We start from the raw sequence: 21,992 nt of genomic DNA, 5'->3' as shown, positions 1-21,992 counted from the left end.
GAGCTCAAAATAATAATTAATAAATTATGCAATATAGTTCAATATAGTTTAACATACCCGAGGTTTCACATGTATATAAAATGATTAAATAAATGAAATATATTTTAAAAATATTAACCTGGAGTAATTCAAAATTCATTACAAAAAATTATTATTTAATTCATGTCTACCGGATGCAACATTTTATCCGAACTTTGTAGCAATCCCTCCGAACATTGTATTAAATCATCTTGACTTCTCTCAAGTGACAATTGATTTGTCCCTCTTTTCAAATTAAGGATAATCACATACTCTTTCAAGGTCGAACTCTTTCACTTTGTTAAGAATTGAATCACCGCGTTACATGGACATATCGACACAATCACATTGATAGTCAATCACATAATTTTTTAGTCGTTGCAATTTGACAATTGGGACCTACCGCCTTTGGGTTTTTATCTTGTATATCCTCATACAATTTAGTTTGAGACCTAATTCTAACAGCACTCATTAATAATTACTATTATATCCAAAAATGTCAATTTATTAGGATTTTTGAAATTTATTTATCTACTTCATGTATATTCATAATTCTATTTAATTTGCACTTTCTCGTTAAGAAAATAAAAATAAAAAAACATATTAGTAGTTTTTTTACTTTTAGGTCATGTTTGGTAGGTGTTTACATACAACTTAAACTATAAACCTACAAAAATAGAGTGGATAGATAGATATTGCTTGTGAATTTCACAAAACATGTAGATAGAAGTGATTTTATTGATTATAAACAACTTATAAATTTTAGTCAAACTAAAGTGGAAGGAAATTTAAGCAAGATTTTAGTTGATAAAAGGATTTAATGTATAACCCACATGCAAAAGTGGACAATGAATGGAAACCTAACGGACGTCTGCATCTTCCATGTGTATAATCGTAAATTCTACGGCTCTGATGTGGATATGACTTTGAATGTGATATAATACAACCACATAGAATAATTTAGGCTTTTGCTACACAAGCATCACGGTATCCATAATAGTGTCTACCCTCCTTAAATGGAAGGGGACACACTTTGGATTAATTATATTTGGGAAAACCTTTGTAGTACATAAAGGGAGTACATAATGGTATCTCCTTCAGGTGTGCCCGGCACATGCGAGGGGGATATCATTATGTATCCCCTTATGTACCCATAGCACACCTCATTATATTTTATTCAAAATGAATCTCCCTTAATGTGAGAAAGGTGGACATCATTATGGACACCGCATTATGTATAAGTAACATATGCCAATAATTTATTAGTTTAATGTAATTTAATATCAAAGCCAACAACCTTCCCATATCTGACTTTTAAATTTTTCTAATTTGATATAGTTTAATATCTAATAAAACATTAATTAATGCAAGCATACGCTTTTATTACTTTTTTAAATATTGTTTATTGTAACTATTATCTAAACGATTTTCACCTTATATCGCATCTTTTTTCTTTATACATGGATGGGGAGAGAGAGAGAGAGACTTCAATATATATTGATTTTGGCCTTGGACAAGAAGCTTTTTCCTTCAACAATAGCACTGTTATTTAGCTATCATGAATATTATTAGCCAACGTCTAAAAAATTATCATGTTGTTTAATAAAGAGAATTTGAGAAGTTTAAGTTATTTTATATTTAACCGATGCAAAATTTTACTCTAGCGAACATGCATTTGCAATATGATACTTGGTTTAAGAATACCAATATCGAATCCAATTGTCCATTTGAGCAAGCTTTAAATTGATTTCCTTTTGAACATTGAATCCAATTGTTCATTCAGTCAAGCTTTAAATTGATTAAATTGCTTGTTTTGAATCTTGTGGTTCTATCCTAAAAAGTTGATTTTTTTGAAAGAGTATTTCAAGCTCTAATATAATAGTAAAATATAAAATGCAAGCTGCAAACAGTGATGAGAAAATTTAGTTAACAATAGTGGCTATTATATCTATAAATTATGTGAGATGCTCTTATAGAGGGAGTCCCGTTTAATTGATTGAATCTATTTAATTAAATAATTGCATATTGGGCTTAGACTTAGACCCATTTCACTAAACCCATTAACCCATTAGGCCCATTCACTTCTTTATATATATGTGATATCACTTCACAATCAAGGTAACTAATTTAACCCTAGCCAAATCCCCTCTCCATCTCTTACATTCATATTATTTTTTATCTTGCTGTTGATTTGACCGTTGAAGTGCAAATGGTTATCGGACCTTTTTTCCTATCCACGGCCTTTGCTTCCTAACGGGATATATCAGCGTGTTGATGATACATGGAGGGGGAGGTGTTGAGATTTTGTTAACGCATTTTTTGATATCAATGGTAGCTATATTTGAAATATCAATAATGTCACTTTTCTCGAGGGGGTTAACAATTTTCCGTATTTCATAATAGATAGGCATTTCGGTAATAATCCTTACCAATTGAAGGGTAAAAGTTTTCGAGCCTAAAACACAAGTCAAAAAGTAGTTCCCACACTTTTTCAACTTTCTATTGGTCTCCTATAGTAAATTGCGTCAAAATCTGATAGACTAATTGAAAGAAGCCGCGCCAGATAAAGGCTTATTATTTATTAGAGTTATTTTTTTCCCTAATGTGAAATTTTACCTTTTACGCGATCAATATTAAACTTAATAGGGTAAGTTGCCAAAAGAGTGAAGTGCATCTTCAAATTTATAAAACAATAAAAAAAAATGGAAAATAATATTTGTACATAATTATTGTACATAATGGTGTTTATAATGTGATGTGGCAATCATTCGATTGTTGATGTGCAAGTGTGAGATTTGAATTAAAAGTTGGATCCAGTATCACGTGTAATTGTGAATACCATTATATAGACAATTATATACATGTAATACTTCTCAGAAAAAAAAGGAGGAGAAGAAGAAAAAGCGTTTTTGAGTTCCCTTTTTGATAGAAAAAGTCAAATAAATTTTCATTACATTTAAGTCCCCANGGTTTTTTTTTTTTTTTTTTTTTTTTAATTTTAATGGGGTTATGATTTGTGGTTACAATTCCTGGGTCGCGGTTAGATCCTCAGGTTGGGATGGGCATGTGAGTAAGGGATCAGTTTGAAATAATTTACATTTTTTTATTTAAAATGTAAATATTATTATTTTATTAAAATGTAAATATTATTATCGTTTATTACTTAAACATATGAAGTGAAACGCACGTGACAATCTTACATTTTGTTGAACGAAAACCTTATGTAATGCGGTTAAGAAATCTTAAGATAATATCCACAAAATTCATATCAAACAAAACAAATAGACACATGAAGAACAGAACCACACAACGGTTAAGAATTTGATATTAATATTCTAAGACAAATTGAACTCTAAAATAAAAGTTTGGTAAAAGTAATGTCTGACTTCAATTTGTTGGCATTGTATTCACGGTGACTATATTTGACCCCATTGGTAAATAATTTTCATTAAGGATCATTTTGTTTTAACTCGATTTTCATTCATGATCGCTTTATTTGATGTTCTCGTCACTTTTTAATATATTAATATATTCTCATTTTGATGTTCTCGTCACTTTTTATTTGATATTTTGAAAAATTAACTTTTGATATAATAACCTACTTTATAAAAGTATTCTTACTTGAAATTAGGGATGGGTATGGTCCAATTCGGTTCAATTCTAACGAGAACAGAATAAAAACTAAAATTTTCGAATATTTAGTAAGTGAAATCGTCGGATCCAAATTTAATTGTGGAACCATCCTTCTAAAATCGATGCTCAGAAATGGAAACATGTATTTATGAGGACCATGTAACAATTTATCATAGATTTATTTGCTATCATTGGGTGTTAAATGTTCAACTATAATATAAAAGTTTATGGCTAAATTCTAAAGATTGACTATCAACTTATGAATCATACAATAGCTTAAGGACCTATGCAATAATTTTTCCTCGTGTTTTTAGAGGACCTTTACCAAGTTCCAAGACCAACTATCACATATAGCTGTTCAACTCCTTTTTAAGTTTCAGATAATCTCATCAAATTCTTGATATATTTCAATTTTTAGGAGGTAAGAATAATTATATTAATCAATTTATTTATAGCATACCATATAAAAATATCATTTTTTTTCTTTATTTTGAGATTTACATTTTATATAATAATGTGTTATTTAATATCGTAAAATTATTTAAAAATAATTATCTTCATATTGTTTGATTTTTTAGGCTTTCTATTCCACTTTCAAAAACATTTTGTTTTATTTTATTGTGATTAATCTCATTATGAAAATTCTTCAAAAAGCAATATGGATGCTACTCCAACCATCATAAAAGATATCATATATAGATTAATATATGATCAATTTCTTGTTCGACAAAAAGTTGGTCAAACTTCATTTTTTAACAACACATTCATTGAACACACAATTTTTATTTACATTTTTATTCTACACTTCGTGTGACCCATCAACTTTATTAAGCCCCTAATTGGCCCCCATTAAATTTCAATTTATTTTTCTCCATCTTCGTATCAATCACATATTTTTCAATAAAATAATATTAAACGTAAACCTAAAAATTTTTCCTTCTTTTTCAACAACACATTCTTCATAAGAATTACTATTCTCCTCATTAAAATGTGGAATAATAGAGCCCAAACAGCTCCTAACTTTTAACAATATGACACAAACTTATAAGATAATGTTTACAATACTATTTTTAGCAATTTATTATGAGCAATGTAATGGTAATTTTTCAAATTTCAAGATATTCTATTAAGGGTTCTTCTGTTGAATCAATTTCATCTAAAAGTTTTTCTAACCAAAATTTTTATAAATTAATCAAATAGGATCAAAAATAAATTTTTAATTTCAGAATAATTTTTTTGACCGTTTAAATAGCTTATCAAACGAATCCTTATCCTTGTCACATTTTGCCCAAAGTCGAATATAAAAATTTAAACAATGAGAAGAGAACAATAGTATCTTAAGCACTAAAGTTCAGTCATGTTACACTAACAACAAAATTGGCATAAAGTTTGATATAATATTACGTAGTATTTTATTATTGGACAGTTTGAAATACGGCCAGCTTTATCATTCAATCATCTACTGTCACATGTAATTATGTCAAACTTTCTATCAAATTCTTTGGACAAAGTAGCTTTATCCACTAAAATTTTCGTATCTCGCAAACAATTACCAACCCGTTGTGGATTTACTAACTAGATTATAGATTCGTAAATGGAACTTTAAACCCTGAGCTCAAATTCCAAACATGGTGTCAGTCATTGAATAAGCTAAGTGTACAAGGTTTTCTTTACAGGTGTTGTTAAATTGGCAAAAAAAAAATTTCTTTTCTTTTTTTTTTCTTGCCAACTGCCAATCAGATTGCACCAAGTGAAATTGTGAAACATTTATAAAGAAAACATGTACGTGTAGCATTGCTCATTAGTCATATCTCTTATTCTTGCTTTTGTCATGAGTACAACCCATTTGTATTACCCAATAAAGTAAAGACATAATACACAGAAAACATGTCCGTTTCCAGAATTCCAATTAATGAAATCGTGACTGTTAATCGGATGTATTTTTCCATATTTTGAGCCCCCACTCAAAATACCGGACGCATAAAGAAAAGCGTATGCTAGTGTGTATAAACTGTACAGATAGAGTACCGGATGTATTGAAATAAATAAATAAAGGTTGAACTCCAACATTCAGGCCTCCACCGTCACTCTCCTAGAGTTTTGTGAGAGAGGTAAATCGCGGGATGTATTCCAACAAATCAGGGAATAAAAATTGTTTGTACATTACGCCTACAATGAATTCAATTCCATATCTCAGGAATCGAACTCCCACGTTGCAACTGTTAGCAGGGGCGTGAGATAATCTCAATCCAATTCTTTGCACCACTATGCTAGTGTGTGTATAAACTGTACAGAGAGAGATAGAGAGAGCTCTTCATTTTGAGTACTTTTACAGGACATAGTACTTGAGACTGGAGAATGAAAATGCAGATGACCCATCACATATAAAGCGCTTGTTTGATAAAGATTTTATAAGAAATGATTGTTTGAAAAGTGTTTTTTTTTTTTTTTTCTCCAGTGGATGGTGGTTAAAAAGTATGGAAATTGATGGATTGAAAAAGAGTTTGGGAGAGAAGTGATAGTCGAAGAATCAAAATCAAAGAGGCAAAGAGAGAAAACAGAGTTGGCGTTTAATGCGTGAGAGAAAGATGGTCTGAAAGTGAAAATCTTAGCAGCTGGGTGGTTCTCATAACAACAGCTGCTGGACAAGTTTCTGTAAACGAGATTTTCATTTTCATTTGTAAGTTTAAAGTTTGAATCTTGCTTTCTTGATTTTTTCCTCGTTCTCGCTTCTCAAGAAATTCGAATATCCAAATTTTGCCGTTTTCTAGAGGCCCATTTGCATAAATTTCATGGTTTGACTGAAATGTTCGATGTAGTTAGGAATCTGGGGTGCTGTAAAATTTGATTTTTTATAGTTCTGTCATCTCTTTAGAAAGTTTTTGATCTGATTTTTTGTTGAGCGACATTGTTTATTAGAAAAATATATATATATATATATATATATATAAGTTCAGTCTCTGCAGCCCGAGTTTTGCATTTGGTTGGATTTTCTTTTGAAAAATCGTCCCTTCATTGAGATTTCTCCTTTACATTATTTCTTGACCAAAAAATAAAATAAAATAAAATTGTGTAATTAGTTGGTTAAACTGTTTGAGGTTGCGATTTTTGTGAATTGAAAGTCTGTCAATATTATATTTGCTTTAATATCTTTTCCTTCTTTTGATGGATTATGGTTGGATTTATTTACTATGTTAGCACTACTATTTCATGTAATTGTGCTACATTTTATTTCCTTCTGTTTTCTGTTGTCTCTGGTAGATCATGAAGTAGATTATGAATCATGGTCAAATTTTAGCTACCGGCTGTGTCACTGCAGTCTGCAGTATCTTTCCTTCTCCAAATTGACGATGCCCATTATTTACATTTCTAGTCTACAGTGTGTATATAGGAACAATGTTATGTTTACTTATCCTCTGCTGCAGGTTTTTTTTTTTTCTTTTATTTTTGAGTGTTAGCTAGAGGCCATTCCAGTGGAGTTGTTTTTTCTGTTAACTTCTGATCGGTGCCTGACTAAGCAAGTAACTTTAAATGTCATAACTTTCAATCTATGGATCATTATATGATCAAAATCAGCTGTTTCAATTCAATAGATCGTTGTATGGAAGCATAATCGTTGAGATTCCAGAGAATGATATATTTGACATTTGCAATATCATGTTTGTTCTTGTTATTCTAATGACTAGGTGCAAGAAAGCTCTAGTAGTTCGTCTGAATATTGAGTTCTTATACTGGACTGGATCAGTTATCTGGATTCTAAGGGACACGCTTTCCCCAAGTCAAAGGCAGTTGCAATTTTGTTATTTGCTGGAGTAATGGGAACTTTGATACACTCCAAATCCAGGCTCTTGTATTCTTGGTGGTGGGACAGCCACGTTAGCCCAAAGAACTCAAAATGGCTCAAAGACAACCTTACTGGTGGGTATTTTTCCTGCAGTCTATTTCCCTCTCTCTTCGTATTTTAATTTGCTACATTTCAAGATGGTATTAATACATGACATATTCGTATAAAATAGTTTTCTGATTCGTGTTGTTAAAATGTGTTGGACTTTGTGGACTACAATCACATTGGCTCTGTTTGAGCCACATTTAAAAAAAAAAAAAAAAAAATACATTCTTAAATAGTAATTTGACATCATTTCAACTACACATTCTTCAATAAAATAATATTATACTCAAATCCAAAATTCTTCCTTATTTTTTAATCACATTTCTCATCAATACATTATTCAAAAATACATTCTTATGAAAACAATGTGGCTCAAACAAAGGGATTGTACAATTTTTTCTTTGAACATCTATCAACCTTGTAATCTTCTGAAGGATTTTGGGCTGAGGGTTGCATTTTTAGTAGAGAAGACAGAGAGTTCTTTGAAACATTCTGTAATCTACCTAGTAATTATAGTGAAAATCCGCTGCTGCGTCAAGTGGACATAGCTATTACATTAAAGGTGACGCATCTCTCACAATGAGGATGAACACCACTATAAATCTGTGTATATGCTACGTGTGTTTTTTATTTTGTTTTGTTTATTATTGCTCTCGGAGTTGGGGATTATTGTTTGACCCATAACAAAGTGTTGGCTTCGTCCCATAAATACAATTAAAGCAATAGATAAGAATTTCTGGATCCACATACTTATTTGTCCTGTCATTAATTATAATTGGGTAAGATAACAGAATTGAACTCAGAACTGTAAGCTTCTCTTGGGGTTTGTCTTGGCTGCATAAGATTTACTATTTGCTCGGTCAAATGTGGATGTTATGATGTTAGTTGATCTCACACGAAATCTGAAGTGCATCGTTAGCAAAATACAAAAGAAAACTGCAGAATAAAAATATCAAAATCATACTTTTGCTGATTGACCTTCCTCATGTTGAACTCTGTTGCTTTTACATAACAATCCGTCTTTCCCTGCTTAGTTCTTAGCCAATGGCATCAATGGAAATGTAACCGATGTGTTCGGTAAACAGCTATGGATGCCAAAGTGAAATCCATGATCAAGCTCATTGACGAAGATGCTGATTCATTTGCTAAAAGGGCTGAAATGTACTACAAAAAAAGGCTTGAGTTAATGAAATTGGTGGAGAAGTTCTACCAGGCTTACTGTACGTTAGCTGAAAGATATGATCATGCAACGGGGGAGCTCCGGCATGCCCATCGAGCCATAGCCGAGGCATTTCCCGATTGGGTACCATATGAACTGGTTGAAGATTCACCTTCAAAATCTGTGGGACTAGATATAGAGCCTCACACACCAGAAATAAAACGTTCACTGCATGCATTAGTTGACCTACATGACTTGTGTAAGGATGCCTTGGAGGATGGACCTCATTTGGGAGAATCTGAAAGGGGAATTAGAAATATGGGTTCGAAAAAATTCCATGAGATATTCTTGGGGAAAGAACCAGATGCAAAAAATCCGATGTCTGTTGAAGGAAGAGTAAGAAGAGGTCTGAACATGGAAAAAGAAAGAAAAGAAGGCATTCATGGTCAAGTGATCCAATTGTCAAATGAAAATTCAGAATCTCAAAGAGATGGTTCTTTCTGAGTCGACTAGAGCAGGAAAAGCTGAAAATGAAGTTCGAGGCTTAAAGAAAGTGCTCGTTGATATGCAAGGTGAAATGGAAGATGTCTTAAGTATCAAAGGTGTCTAGAAAAGTTATCTAATCTTTAGGGAGAGCTTGAATATGCAAAAAATAATTCCAAGCAGCTTGATGAAAAATCAAGTAGGGCTGAAATTGAAGTTCAAACATTGAAGGAAGCCCTTACGCAATTCGATGCTGAAAGGGACACTGCTCTAGTCAGACAGAAGGAGTACTTAGAGATAATATCTAATCTGGAGGCTATGGCTTCAAAAATCCAAGAAGATATGAAGGAACAAATAATTAAAGCTGAAAATGAATCTCAAACTCTGAAAAATGAAATTGCAAGGATAAAATTTGAAGAAGAAACTTTCATCAGTACAAACAGTGTCTTGGAAAAATATCAGATTTGGAGAGGACAATCACTATGGCTGAGGATGAAGCTCGATCCCTCAAGTCATTAGCAGAATGTTCTGAAACTGAAGTCTCTAAACTGAGAAAAGCTCTTGCTAAGCTAAACGAGGAGAAAGAAGCTATTGCCTTCTTGTACAAGTGCTGCCTCCAGACCATAACCAAGCTTTAGCATGATATAAGCTTTGCCAAAGAGGAATGTACACGCCTTAAGAGTGAAGTTCTTAGCTCAAGAGTGCTGAAGAGAAGTGTTTTCTGTTGGAATCGTCGAATCAATCCCTATGTGTTGGGGCAGATAATTTGGCAGAGAAGATTGCAGTGAAAGATCAAGAACTTTCCGAGGAGGAGGAGTTGAAGAAACTTCAGGCTCGACTTCTAGATTAGCATTTACGTTATGCACAAATTGAAGCCACTCTCCAGACTCTACAAAGTTTGCACTCACAATCCAAAGAAGACCAGAAGGCTCTGGCACTGGAGCTCTAAAATGGGCTGCAAATGCTAAGGACTTGGAAATTTGCGAACATGGCTTGGAAGAAGAAATTAGGCAGGTTAAGGATGAAAATCATACCTTGAGTGAAATGAAATTATGTTCAAATGTTTCAATGGAGAATATGCGAACTGAAATCCTTAGCCTAAGGGCGATGAAGGAGAGGCTTGAACAAGAGGTCTCCCACCAAATAACAAAAAGTAACTCACTTTTGCAGGAAATTTTGTGCTTGAAAGAGGAAATGAAAGGCTTAAAATGAACACATAAGGGTTTAGTTGAGCAAGTCGAAGCAGCAGGTCTGAACCCAAGCTGTATTGGAACTTCAATAAAGAGCTGTCAGGATGAGAACTTGAGGCTGAGACAAATGTGTGAGCTGGAAAGCAATGAGAAAGAAGTATTATTGAAGAAGTTGGAAAACATGGAAGAACTTTTGAAGAAAAAGGCTGCTGCGAAGAGCACCCTGTCAGACACAAATGGCGAGCTTGAAAGATCGTGTGAAAAGTTATGTCATTGCAAGAATCTTCCCAGTTTCTCCATGGAGAAAAGTCTTCCCTAGTTTCCGAGAAAGCTTCCATTCTTTCTCAGTTGCATGCTATAACTGAGAACATGCATAAGCTATTGGAGAAAAATGCTGTTCTGGAGAACTCTGACTGCAAATGTTGAACTTGAAGGTTTGAGGGAAAAATCAAAGGGCATAGAAGAGATTTGTCAATTGCTTAAGGATGAAAAATCCCATCTTTTGAGTGAAAAGGACACCTTAGTTGCGAAGTTGGAAAATTTTGAAAGAAGACTAGAATGTCTAGAGAAAAGATTTATGGTACTGGAAGAAAAACATGCTGGGATAGAGAAGGAGAAAGAAGGTATGCAATTTCAAGTGGAAGAACTGAAGGTTTCACTGGGTGCGGAGAAGCAAGAATGAACAAGCTCTGATTTGAAACTGAAGGCCGGTTCTCTGTATTAGAAAACCATGTTTATCTCCTGCAAGAAGAAAATAGATGGAAAAGAAAGAATTTGAAGAGGAATGTGATAAAGCTCTGAAAGCCCAGATTGAGATTAACACTTGGCAAAAACTCATTAAAGATTTAGAAGAAAAAAATTACTCTCTCATTATCGACTGTCAAAAACATGTCGAGGCTTCCAAATTGGCAAATAAAGTGATTGCAGAGCTGGAGAGTGAAAATCTTGAGCGGCAGGTAGAAGCAGAACTCTTGTTGGATGAAATTGAGAGACTGAGGTTGGCAATCTACCGAGTGTTCAGGTCCCTTGAAATTGGTAATGATTTCACTGCCGAGGCGCATCATGGTCTTGAAAATATTGAGGATATGAAACGTATGATCTCAAAACACGAGGATGATAAGCAGCAGCTCTTGGTTGAAAACTCAGTTCTCATAACACTACTTGAGCAGTTGGAGTCAAATGGCATAGAAATGGAGTCACAGAAGATATACTTCAAGCAGGAGTTCAAAATTGAAGCTGAGAAGCTTGCTGAAGTAAATAATGAAAAAGATGAACTTCTAAAAATCAATAGGCAATTGGAATTCGAGGTGATGAAAAATCACCAACACACTGGTGTTCTTGATACTGAAATGGGGAGGCTTCGTGTCCAACAGGCTGACCTGCATAAAGCTTACATTGAATTAAAGGATGCACATTCTCATGTTCTTCAAGAAAATAGATCTTTGCTGAAAAAGTTATCTGATTTCAAGGAGGAGAAATGGCTGGTAGATCAAGAAAATGATGTGGTCCTCCTGGAATTGTTGGCCATTGCTAACCAATCTGTAGTTTTCAGGAACTTCGGGACCAAAAATGTTAGAGAGTTAAACATACTACTTGAAGATTTGAACAGCCAACATGAGGTGAACAATAATCTTGAAAAGGAAATGAGCTTATTGAGAGGGAAGCTGGAAATGCAAGAAGCGGAAAATTTAATACTTAAAGGTTCTGTTCATAGGATGGAAATTGAGCTGCAAGTAATCAGAGAATCTAGTGTTGAGATGGAGAAGGAAATTTTTTATGGAAAGGAGATTTTAATTCAGAAAAAGGCAAAGCTTTTAGATGCCAAGATGAAGCTTGAAGCTGCTGAAAACCTGAACTCAACACTGCAAAACAGCGGGCAGACTGGAGAGTGATATTCAAGAATCAACGCAGATGAGAGAGAATTTAGAGGAGGAGATGTTTCAACTCTCAGAAAAAAGTGCTCTTCAAAACAAAGAAATTGAAAGCCTTCATGTGGTGAATGCAAATTTTGTTGTCGGAAATTCGACTAACGCAATCAAAAGAACAAATAATATAAGCAGAAAAATAGAAAACAGTAAATGAAGCGAGGTATGCCAATAAAATAAGCAAATCTCCTTAAGATAGATTTCGCCCCCAATGAAGTGCAAAAGGGATTATGGACGTCTGTCTCCCAAAATACAACGCTCCTTCCAAAGTTGATACTGCTCAATACCAACCTTGTCGGTCGGACCAATGAAAGATCGTACTCGAACGGAATAACCACGGAAATATAAGAGAATTTTTAGAGCAAAATATGAAGAGAGAGAAGAATTTAGAAATCAATTGAATTCGTAATTGATTTGGTGTGTCAAAAACGAATCTGGGGGTCTCTATTTATAGAGATTAAAGTGTCTCATGGAATAGGTGTGTGACATTTTAGGAACTGGTGCACCACTTGGTCGGTGCACTTGGTCTGATTCGTCTTAGCCATTGGATCGCACTATTTTCATGATCTGACGGCCCAGATTGAACCATGAAGTGAAGTGTCCATTCATCATGCCTATTCATCAATTTCTGAACAGTTACAGCCATGCGGATGCCACGCGTACATCTAATCGCCACGCAGGACGAAGGGACGCGACCTACCACTCGTGCGCCACCTAGAATGCCAACTTACCGAGCCTTGTGCTGCCACGTCATTGAACCACGAGTCCATTTCCGAAAACTATAAGGCTCCCCAGCTCCTCGCGATGATGCGTACGTGCGAAGTGCGCCTCTAAAGCGCCCAATGCATACTTTGCGGCGTGCGCGTGCCGGGATCGGGACCGGGTCCGGGGAGCGGCGCGAGTGGTGCGAAGCACCACTCTAGTGGTGACTAGCCTTTGGCTAGCTAAAGTTAGCCAAGTGATAGGTAACTTATTAAATTATATATTATTCACACAACCCACTATATAAATAAGACTATTTTCTTGTAAACTTTCGATGTGGGACTCCTTTCCATATAAAAAACACTTAAAATGGGTTTATCAACATATGGGCCTATATTGGAGATTTTTCCAATTCACCCAAATTAATTGCAATGACCCACATCATTAAATATTACATTTAATGTTTTAAACCCAAATTAAATTCAATTAATTCCAATAATCCCCCACATGAATGGAAGAAGTCGACTCAAATCAAGAAAGACGGAAGAAGAGTACTATCTGAAAGATAACGCATCAAGATAGGCAGCTTTCGCTTTGAACCTTCTTTAGTAAGAATCTATCGAACTCACTTGGCTAATCAGTGAACGCAACGTTTTGAACTGTCAGCCGTTATTGCAAGCTCAGACAACAGACCAAACACATTATCTCTCATATAAAACTTGGTTCTCTATTGTATTCATTATTTCGGCCCTGAACTACTTGGGTTCTGCGAGTGCTTTAGAGAATTCGCCTAAGTAAATTCTCATAGAACAGGCTAAGTTCGCACTAACATAGGTGATGCACTATAAAGAGTACCCTACTGTAATTACTTGTACCATTTATAGTCATCATTAAAAGCAAAGCTCATCTTTAATACACTTCATAGTCAGCACTTTTTGCATCATAGAAATGGGAAGGAGTTAACTCCTAAGTGCTTCTTATCGAGTCATTCATAATTAGTTTTCCTATTGAACCTAGTCCATGGGATCTCCAGTTGCCAGGTTAGGTTTCCACTAAGACGACTCATTCGGTTTTAGGCTTTAAACCCATTTCCCTCGATGCGCAGTCTATACGCTCTCTAGATAACCCTTTAGTGAACGAATCCGCTAGGTTTTCTTTTGACTTAACAAAATCAATTGATATTGTTCCATTTGAGAGCAACTGCCGAACGGTGTTATGTCTACGACGTATATGTCTCAACTTACCGTTATACACAAAATTTTCAGCCCTAGCTATTGTGGCCTGGTTATCACAATGAATACAAATAGCCGGTACAGACTTTGGCCATATAGGAATATCTTCTATGAAGTATCTTAACCATTCTGCTTCTTCTCCTGCTTTGTCTAAAGCAATAAACTCAGATTCCATAGTAGATCGAGCTACACACGTTTGCTTAGAAGATTTCCATGATATAGCGCCACCACCGAGAGTAAATACATAGCCACTGGTAGACTTTGACTCGTCTGTATCTGATATCCAATTGGCATCACTATATCCTTCAATTACTGGAGGATATTTTCCATAATGTAATGAATACTCTCTGGTCCGTTTCAAGTATCCCAAAACTCTAAGTAATGCATCCCAATGTTGATTACTTGGGTTACTTGTGTAACCACTCAGCTTACTTACCGCGTAAGCTATATCAGGTCTTGTACAATTCATCAGGTACATTAAACTACTAATAATTTGGGAATATTCCAACTGCTGTTTCCTATTTCCACTATTCTTGTGAAGAACTATATGTGGAAGAAATGGGTTACTCGTCTTTTTAATATTATGAGTCTTAAACCTCTCAATTATTTTATCAACGTAATGGGTTTGAGATAAGACTATTCCATTTGATATTCTAGATATCTTTATTCCTAGAATCACGTCTGCTTCACCCATATCTTTCGTGTCAAAGTTATTGGTAAGTATATTCTTTGTTCTATTGATGACTTCTATATTAGTCCCTAATATAAGCATGTCATCAACATACAAACAGACGAGTACATATGCATTTTCGAATTTTTTCGAATATACGCATTTGTCACATCCATTTATGATGAATCCATTCGTAATCATGACGCTGTCAAACTTTTCGTGCCATTGTTTAGGAGCTTGCTTCAAATCGTATAAGGACTTAACTAGTTTGCAAACTTTGTTCTCTTGTCCTTTTACTATGAAACCTTCTGGCTGTTCCATATATACTTCTTCGTTTAAATCACCATTCAGGAATGCAGTGTTAACATCCATTTGATGTATTTGTAAGTTGTATGAGGCTGCAATAGCAATTAAACCCCAAATAGAAGTAATTCTTGTTATTGGAGAATATATGTCAAAGAAATCAATTCCTTCTTTCTGACGATATCCTTTTGCAACCACTCGAGCCTTGTATTTGTCTATTGAACCATCAGATCTTAACTTTCTTTTAAAGATCCATTTGCATCCTATTGGTTTAGTTCCCTTAGGAAGATCAACCAATTGCCAAGTATTATTATTCATAATAGATTTAATTTCACTATTTATAGCTTCCTTCCAGAATACGGATTCTGGAGTAGTCACAACTTCTTTAAATGTTTGGGGCTCTTTCTCAATTCCGAAAGAAATAAAGTTTGGACCAAAGGATTTAGCGACCTTTGCTCTTTTACTCCTTCTTGATTCAGGTTCTATATTGTTTTCAATAGCATTATCTCGTGTTCTCTTTTGAGTATTCTCAAGAATATCTCTTTTATTTGGGAACACATCTTCAAAGAATTCAGTATCTCGAGATTCAAAAATTGTATTGACATGAATGTCACTTATATCAGATTTATGTACAAGAAATCTGTACGCACTACTATTTATTGCATATCCGATAAAAATGCAATTAATAGTTTTAGGACCTAACTTAATCCTTTTGGGAGGTGGAATAGCCTCTTTAGCTAGGCACCCCCACACTTTTAAGTATTTATAGGAAGGCATTCTACCTTTCCATAACTCATAAGGTATCGAATCAGTTTTTTTATGGGGAACTCTATTCAGAATAAAGTTAGCAGTTAGCACTGCTTCCCCCCACAAGTTTTGTGGTAATCCAGAACTTATAAGCATAGCATTAACCATGTCTTTTAGAGTTTTATTTTCCCTCTCAGCAATCCCATTTTGCTGCAGAGTATACGGGGCTGTTGTTTGGTGAATAATACCAAACTTAGCACATAACTCATCAAACATAGACGAATCATATTCACCACCTCTATCGGATCTTAATACCTTAATTGTTTTTCCAAGTTGATTTTCAACTTCGTTTTTGTAAGTAACAAATGCATTCAATGCTTCGTCTTTGCTACTTAATAAATAAACTTGGCAATATCTACTGTGATCATCTATAAACGTGATAAAATATTTTTTACCACCTCGAGTCTGAACAAATTTTAAATCACAAATATCGCTATGTATTAAACATAACGGTTCACTACTCCTTTCAATTGTGTTAAAATGTTTTTTTAGCAAATTTTGTTTCAACATAAATTTCACATTTATGTTTGTTTTCGGAGTCAAGTTTAGATATAAGACCTAAACCTACAAGTTTTCTTAAGAAAGCACGATTTACATGTCCTAATCTGCTATGCCATAAATTCGAAGATTCAAGCAAGTAAACAGAAGTATTAGTTTTATTGATAACTTGTGGATACAAATATGTGGATTTTTTCTCCACTACAACAGTATTGGCCTTAAATAGACCATCAAGTAAATAACCCTTCCCAACATATATGTCCCCCTTAGTAAGTACAAATCTATCAGATTCAAACACCATTTTAAATCCTTTCTTACTAAGAATAGCTCCTGAAATCAAATTCTTTCTGATATCTGGGACATGTACAACTTCATTAAGCGTCAGTTCCTTCCCTGATGTGAATTTCAGAATAACCTTTCCAATCCCTTCAATATTGGATGTTGTAGAATTTTCCATGTAAAGACACTCATTATGATTCAAGGTCTTATATTCAGCGAATAAACCCTTATCTGCACAGATGTGACGAGTGGCTCCTGTGTCCAACCACCAATCCTTTGCATTAGATACCAAATTAACTTCAGAAACAACAGCAGATAGGTTGATGTCTCCAACATCCGTAGAAATTTTATCCACTTCGGTTATATTGGCTTGGAGCGGTTTCTTTTTCTGTGTATCCTTCTTTTTGCTTCGACAGTCTTTAGCCCGATATCCCGGCTTCCCGCAAGTATAACAGTTGCCTTTGAACCGTTTTGCATTGTCGACTTTTTCTTTGTCCATAGATGAGCCAGAACGCTTCCTTTTCTTGTTCTTAGACCTCGAGTCTTCCACCATGTTAGCCTTTGCTTCCATGTTGCGGACATTATTCTTTTCTGAAGCCCGGTTGTCTTCTTCAATGCTAAGTCGAACAATTCCTCCATCGTCATCTCTTTGCATTTATGCTTGAGATAGTTTTTGAAATTTTTCCATAGTGGAAGTAGTTTCTCGATCATAGCAGCAATTTGGAAAGATTCACTCAAAGTCATATCTTCAGCTTCAATATCGTGAAGTAGAACTTGTATCTCTTGAACTTGACTCATAACTGTCTTTGAATCAGTCATCTTGAAATCTAGAAATTTGCCGACAATGAATTTCTTCGTTCTGGCTTCTTCGGTTTTGTATTTTTTGTCAAGAGACTCCCACAGTTCTTTAACCGTCTTGTAATTACAATACACACTATATAAAGTGTTATCTAATCCATTGAGAATGTAATTACGGCATAAGAAATCCGCATGTTTCCATGCTTCAATAGCTAACTGAGTATTTTTATCAGTAACATTCTCCGATGTTTGTGCGGGACATTCTTCACGCAGAAATTTTACTAAGTTCAATGTTGTCAAATAGAATAGCATCTTCTGTTGCCAACGTTTGAAATCCATGCCATTGAACTTTTCCGGTTTCTCATATTGTGAAGCCGGTGGCATGACAAATTGATTGGAACCAGAATTTGGTGCAATCACAGCATTGGTATTGCTCTCAACGGTACCAATCGCAACGCTAGTATTATTATCAGTACTAGCCATTTTCTGTAAGACCACAATTACAAAAAATAATCAATAATAGAAATGTAGAAGTAATGAGAAAAATAAATCTGTCTTAAGATTGTTGTCGGAAATTCGACTAACGCAATCAAAAGAACAAATAATATAAGCAGAAAAATAGAAAAAAGTAAATGAAGCGAGGTATGCCAATAAAATAAGCAAATCTCCTTAAAACAGATTTCGCCCCCCAATGAAGTGCAAACGGGATTATGGACGTCTGTCTCCCAAGATACAATGCTCCTTCCAAAGTCGTTACTGCACAATACCAACCTTGTCGGTCGAACCAATGAAAGATCGTACTCGAACGGAATAACCACGGAAATATAAGAGAATTTTTAGAGCAGAATATGAAGAGAGAGAAGAATTTAGAAATCAATTGAATTCATAATTGATTTGGTGTGTCAAAAAAAGGAATCTGGGGGTCTCTATTTATAGAGATTGAAGTGTCTCATGGAATAGGTATGTGACATTCTAGGAACTGGTGCACCACTTGATCTGATTCGTCTTAGCCATTGGATCGCATTATTTTCATAATCTGACGGCCCAGATTGAACCATGAAGTGAAGTGTCCATTCATCATGCCTATTCACCAATTTCTGAACAGTTACAGCCATGCGGATGCCACGCGTACATCTAACCGCCACGCAGGACGAAGGGACGTGACCTACCACTCGTGCGCCACCTAGAATGCCAACTTACCGAGATCGAACCACGAGTCCATTTTCAAAAACTATAAAGCTCCCCAGCTCCTCGCGACGATGCGTACGTGCGAAGTGCGCCTCTAAAGCGCCTAATGCGTACTTTGCGGCGTGCGCGTGCCGGGACCGGGTCCGGGGAGCGGTGCGAGTGGTGCGAAGCACCACTCTAGTGGTGACTAGCCTTTGGCTAACTAAAGTTAGCCAAGTGGTAGGTAACTTATTAAATTATATATTATTCACACAACACACTATATAAACAAGACTATTTTCTTGTAAACTTTCGATGTGGGACTCCTTTCCATATAAAAAAACATTTAAAATGGGTTTATCAACATATGGGCCTATATTAGAGACTTTTCCAATTCACCCAAATTACTTGCAATGACCCACATCATTAAATATTACATTTAATGTTTTAAACCCAAATTAAATTCAATTAATTCCAACAAATTTATTGTCTGGACTGAATCATATACACGAAGAAATTGGGGAACGAAAAATTAGAGAGCAAAATCTGAATTTAGAGCTCGAAGAGAAGAACTGTGAGTTTGAACTATGGGAGGCTGAAGCATCCTCATTTTATTTTGATCTTCAAATTTCTTCCATCCATGAAGTTTTATATGAAAATAAAGTGCATGAGCTTATTGGGGCTTGTCAGAGTCTTGAGAATGAAAGTGCTTCAAAAACATCAGAGATTGAAAGGATGGAAGGGAAATTAAGTTCAATGGAGACTGAAATTTAAGAATTAAAATCTCAACTATATGCATATGCTCCCGTAGTGGCTTCTATAAATGATGATGTGGCATTGTTCGAGCATAATACTCACCTTCATACAAAGCTTAAAGCAGCTCATGGTCGGGAGCTAGAGGTATCTTTCTGTCTTCCCATGAGTAGATTTATGGCTTCATTGTGAAAGCTTTGAGAGCTTGTCATATTCATCTTTTGCATTCACTTTTCTTGAGAGCCTTTCAACTCAACCTGCACAATACCTTTTTAACGTTTTGTCTCTAGAAATATGAAATGGACATGCAATTCTATTAGTTGCCCTAGGATAGACCACAGTGGATATGAGGAGTTGCCTTTTTAATATCAGAGAAATATGGAGGAAGACTTTTATATTCTCAGTCCCTCATAGTCTCGTTCGAAAATGACACTTTGTATGGGATAAAAGTGAACTATAATTTATGAAATTGAGATTGTGGTGGGAGGAGCACCTCGTTTAACTCAGCTAGTGTCCATATTCACAATTACTTCGTTACCATTCCCATTCCCATTACCATTACAATTGTCTGTACGATATTTTTGGAGAGATTCATCTAAAGTATCTTGAAGCTTAAGTCTGTAGCATGCTGGTTGTAAGTCTAGAAAGTGATGTACAGAGCATTTTGACTAAGTTTAAAAGAAAATGAAAGTACTTAAAAAAAAGGTAAGTAGACCGACTTTAAAACGGTAAATTTTTTAACTAAAAGTTTTAAATTTCTTTTGCAGACACGTTTGAAAAAAAAAATGTTTCTTAAATGTAAATTTTCAACTTGTACATATGTTTTGGCTAAGCTTAAAAAGTTACTTTTAGGTAATTTTACCTTTTTGTTAGGCTTCAACAGAAACTCAGTCTCTGCATTTCATGAAATGACTAAGATAAGCCAATTTGATTTCAACATTTGTCTCCAAGTTGAAGATAATGTAACGTACAATCATTCAATATCGATAATGAACTAAAATGGAAAGTATCTGAGGTCTGTATTCTCGTCCTTCAACACTTACACCAGCTGGAAAATCTTTTCATTACTGGTGAAGCTTTCACTAAACTTTTTTTGTGCCTCATCTTTGCAGTGTTCAGAACCCATGTCCCGAAATCGTATGAAAGTTCTATTCCCCGTGCCAAATGAAATTCAAGATTTGCAAAAATTACCGGTCAGAGTCAAAGAAGTTGGAAAGGTGATGGAAGAAATGGACAAATCTGTTTTGCAGGGAAGATCAAACTCCAAAATTGATCAACCAGATTCAATGGCTGAGGTTGAGCAGTTAAAACCACGACAAAGATTGGATCAGGATAAACTTTATAATGACCTCAGCCATTCTCTCACGTTGCAGAAAATAAAAACCAAATCCATTGAAGCCCAGAATGGAATGCTAATCATAGATATATCTCTTGATAATGTTTCTGATAGCACGTTATGCAGTGTACGCAGGAGGGGTACATGTGGAGCTGATGATTGGATGCTCGCGCTGTGGGAAACTGTCGAGGAAGGAAATTATGGTCGAACAATTGGAGAGTCACTAAAGCAGATTTATAAATTGACGGAAAGGGATATATTGTACGATCATTTTGAGAATTTAAAGAGAGATTCTGAATCTTGTCCAGACAATGAAGTTGAGAAGGAGTTGGGTGTTGATAAGTTGGAGCTATCTACACAATATACTGAGCCCAGTCATGAAATGAGCCGTAGAAAGATCCTTGAGAGACTTGCATCTGATGGGCAGAAACTCAAAAGTCTCCAGACAACAGTGCATAACTTGAGAAGGAAATTGGAGATGAACAGAAATACTAGGAAGACTAAGAATGTTGATATTGAAACAGTTCAGGAGAAGCTAGCAGAAGCAGAGGAAACTGCTGAGCAACTAGTGGATTTAAATGGCCAACTGGTGAAAAATATTGAGGAGAGTCATTCTCCAGATGTAAGGGCATCCCCAGAGTCGAAAGAAGCTTTGAAACTCAGCAGAAAGTTTTGGAACAGGCACGAAAGGGATCTGAAAGGATTGGTCATTTGCAACTAGAGCTTCAGAAGATCCAGTACGTGTTTTTGAAACTTGAGGATGAAAAGAAAAGCGAAGGACGAGGCAAATTTTTGCGGAGCAAAACGAGCATTATTTTGAGGGACTTTATTTGCTATGGGAGGAAGAACGGTGGGAAGAGAAAGCAGGCTCCTTTTTGTGGATGTTTTAGGCCTTCAACTAGTAGAAATGAAGGAGCTTTTAAGTTTTATGTTTGCTAAAATAGTTCTTGTATTATCCTGAAAGGATCATCATTTTCAGTTAGTTTCCCAGAACTAATTTTCTAAAGTCTTAAGACTGGAAGAATTATGAGGACTAATTCAAATAAGGTACTTTCTTAACAATTTAAGTTTCTACCTTGTTGTTTACTATGTTTAAGCTAGAGGTATCTGAAAAAGTTTGGTGTTCTACACAATGTTCGACTCCAATCTC

At 35.1% G+C, this 21,992-nt stretch overlaps 2 protein-coding genes across 3 annotated transcripts; both read left to right on the top strand.

Annotated features, from left to right (window-relative positions):
* The first annotated feature begins 6,100 nt into the window (after window positions 1-6,100).
* On the top strand, window positions 6,101-21,883 carry LOC111375008 (protein NETWORKED 1A-like). Of its 2 annotated transcripts, XM_022997799.1 has the most exons (3): window positions 6,101-6,331; window positions 7,338-7,569; window positions 20,619-21,883. In XM_022997799.1, the coding sequence occupies exon 3, from the start codon at window positions 20,631-20,633 to the stop codon at window positions 21,561-21,563; it is 933 nt and encodes a 310-aa protein (XP_022853567.1). In that variant the 5' UTR covers window positions 6,101-6,331; window positions 7,338-7,569; window positions 20,619-20,630; the 3' UTR covers window positions 21,564-21,883. The 2 variants fall into 2 exon arrangements, with proteins under 2 accessions (XP_022853567.1, XP_022853568.1); XM_022997800.1 differs by lacking the exons at window positions 6,101-6,331; window positions 7,338-7,569 and adding an exon at window positions 19,136-19,653.
* LOC111375002 (protein NETWORKED 1D-like) lies at window positions 8,628-10,691 on the top strand. Its single transcript, XM_022997789.1, has 5 exons — window positions 8,628-9,095; window positions 9,178-9,301; window positions 9,645-9,783; window positions 10,058-10,313; window positions 10,404-10,691. The coding sequence occupies exons 1-5, from the start codon at window positions 8,628-8,630 to the stop codon at window positions 10,689-10,691; spliced, it is 1,275 nt and encodes a 424-aa protein (XP_022853557.1).
* Window positions 21,884-21,992: the final 109 nt, after the last annotated feature.

This window comes from Olea europaea, unplaced genomic scaffold, assembly GCF_002742605.1.
Source record: "Olea europaea var. sylvestris unplaced genomic scaffold, O_europaea_v1 scaffold1326, whole genome shotgun sequence".
Lineage (NCBI taxonomy): Eukaryota > Viridiplantae > Streptophyta > Magnoliopsida > Lamiales > Oleaceae > Olea > Olea europaea.
The sequence above is the reverse complement of the archived record's forward strand: the minus strand, read 5'-3'. Positions and strand labels throughout refer to the sequence as shown.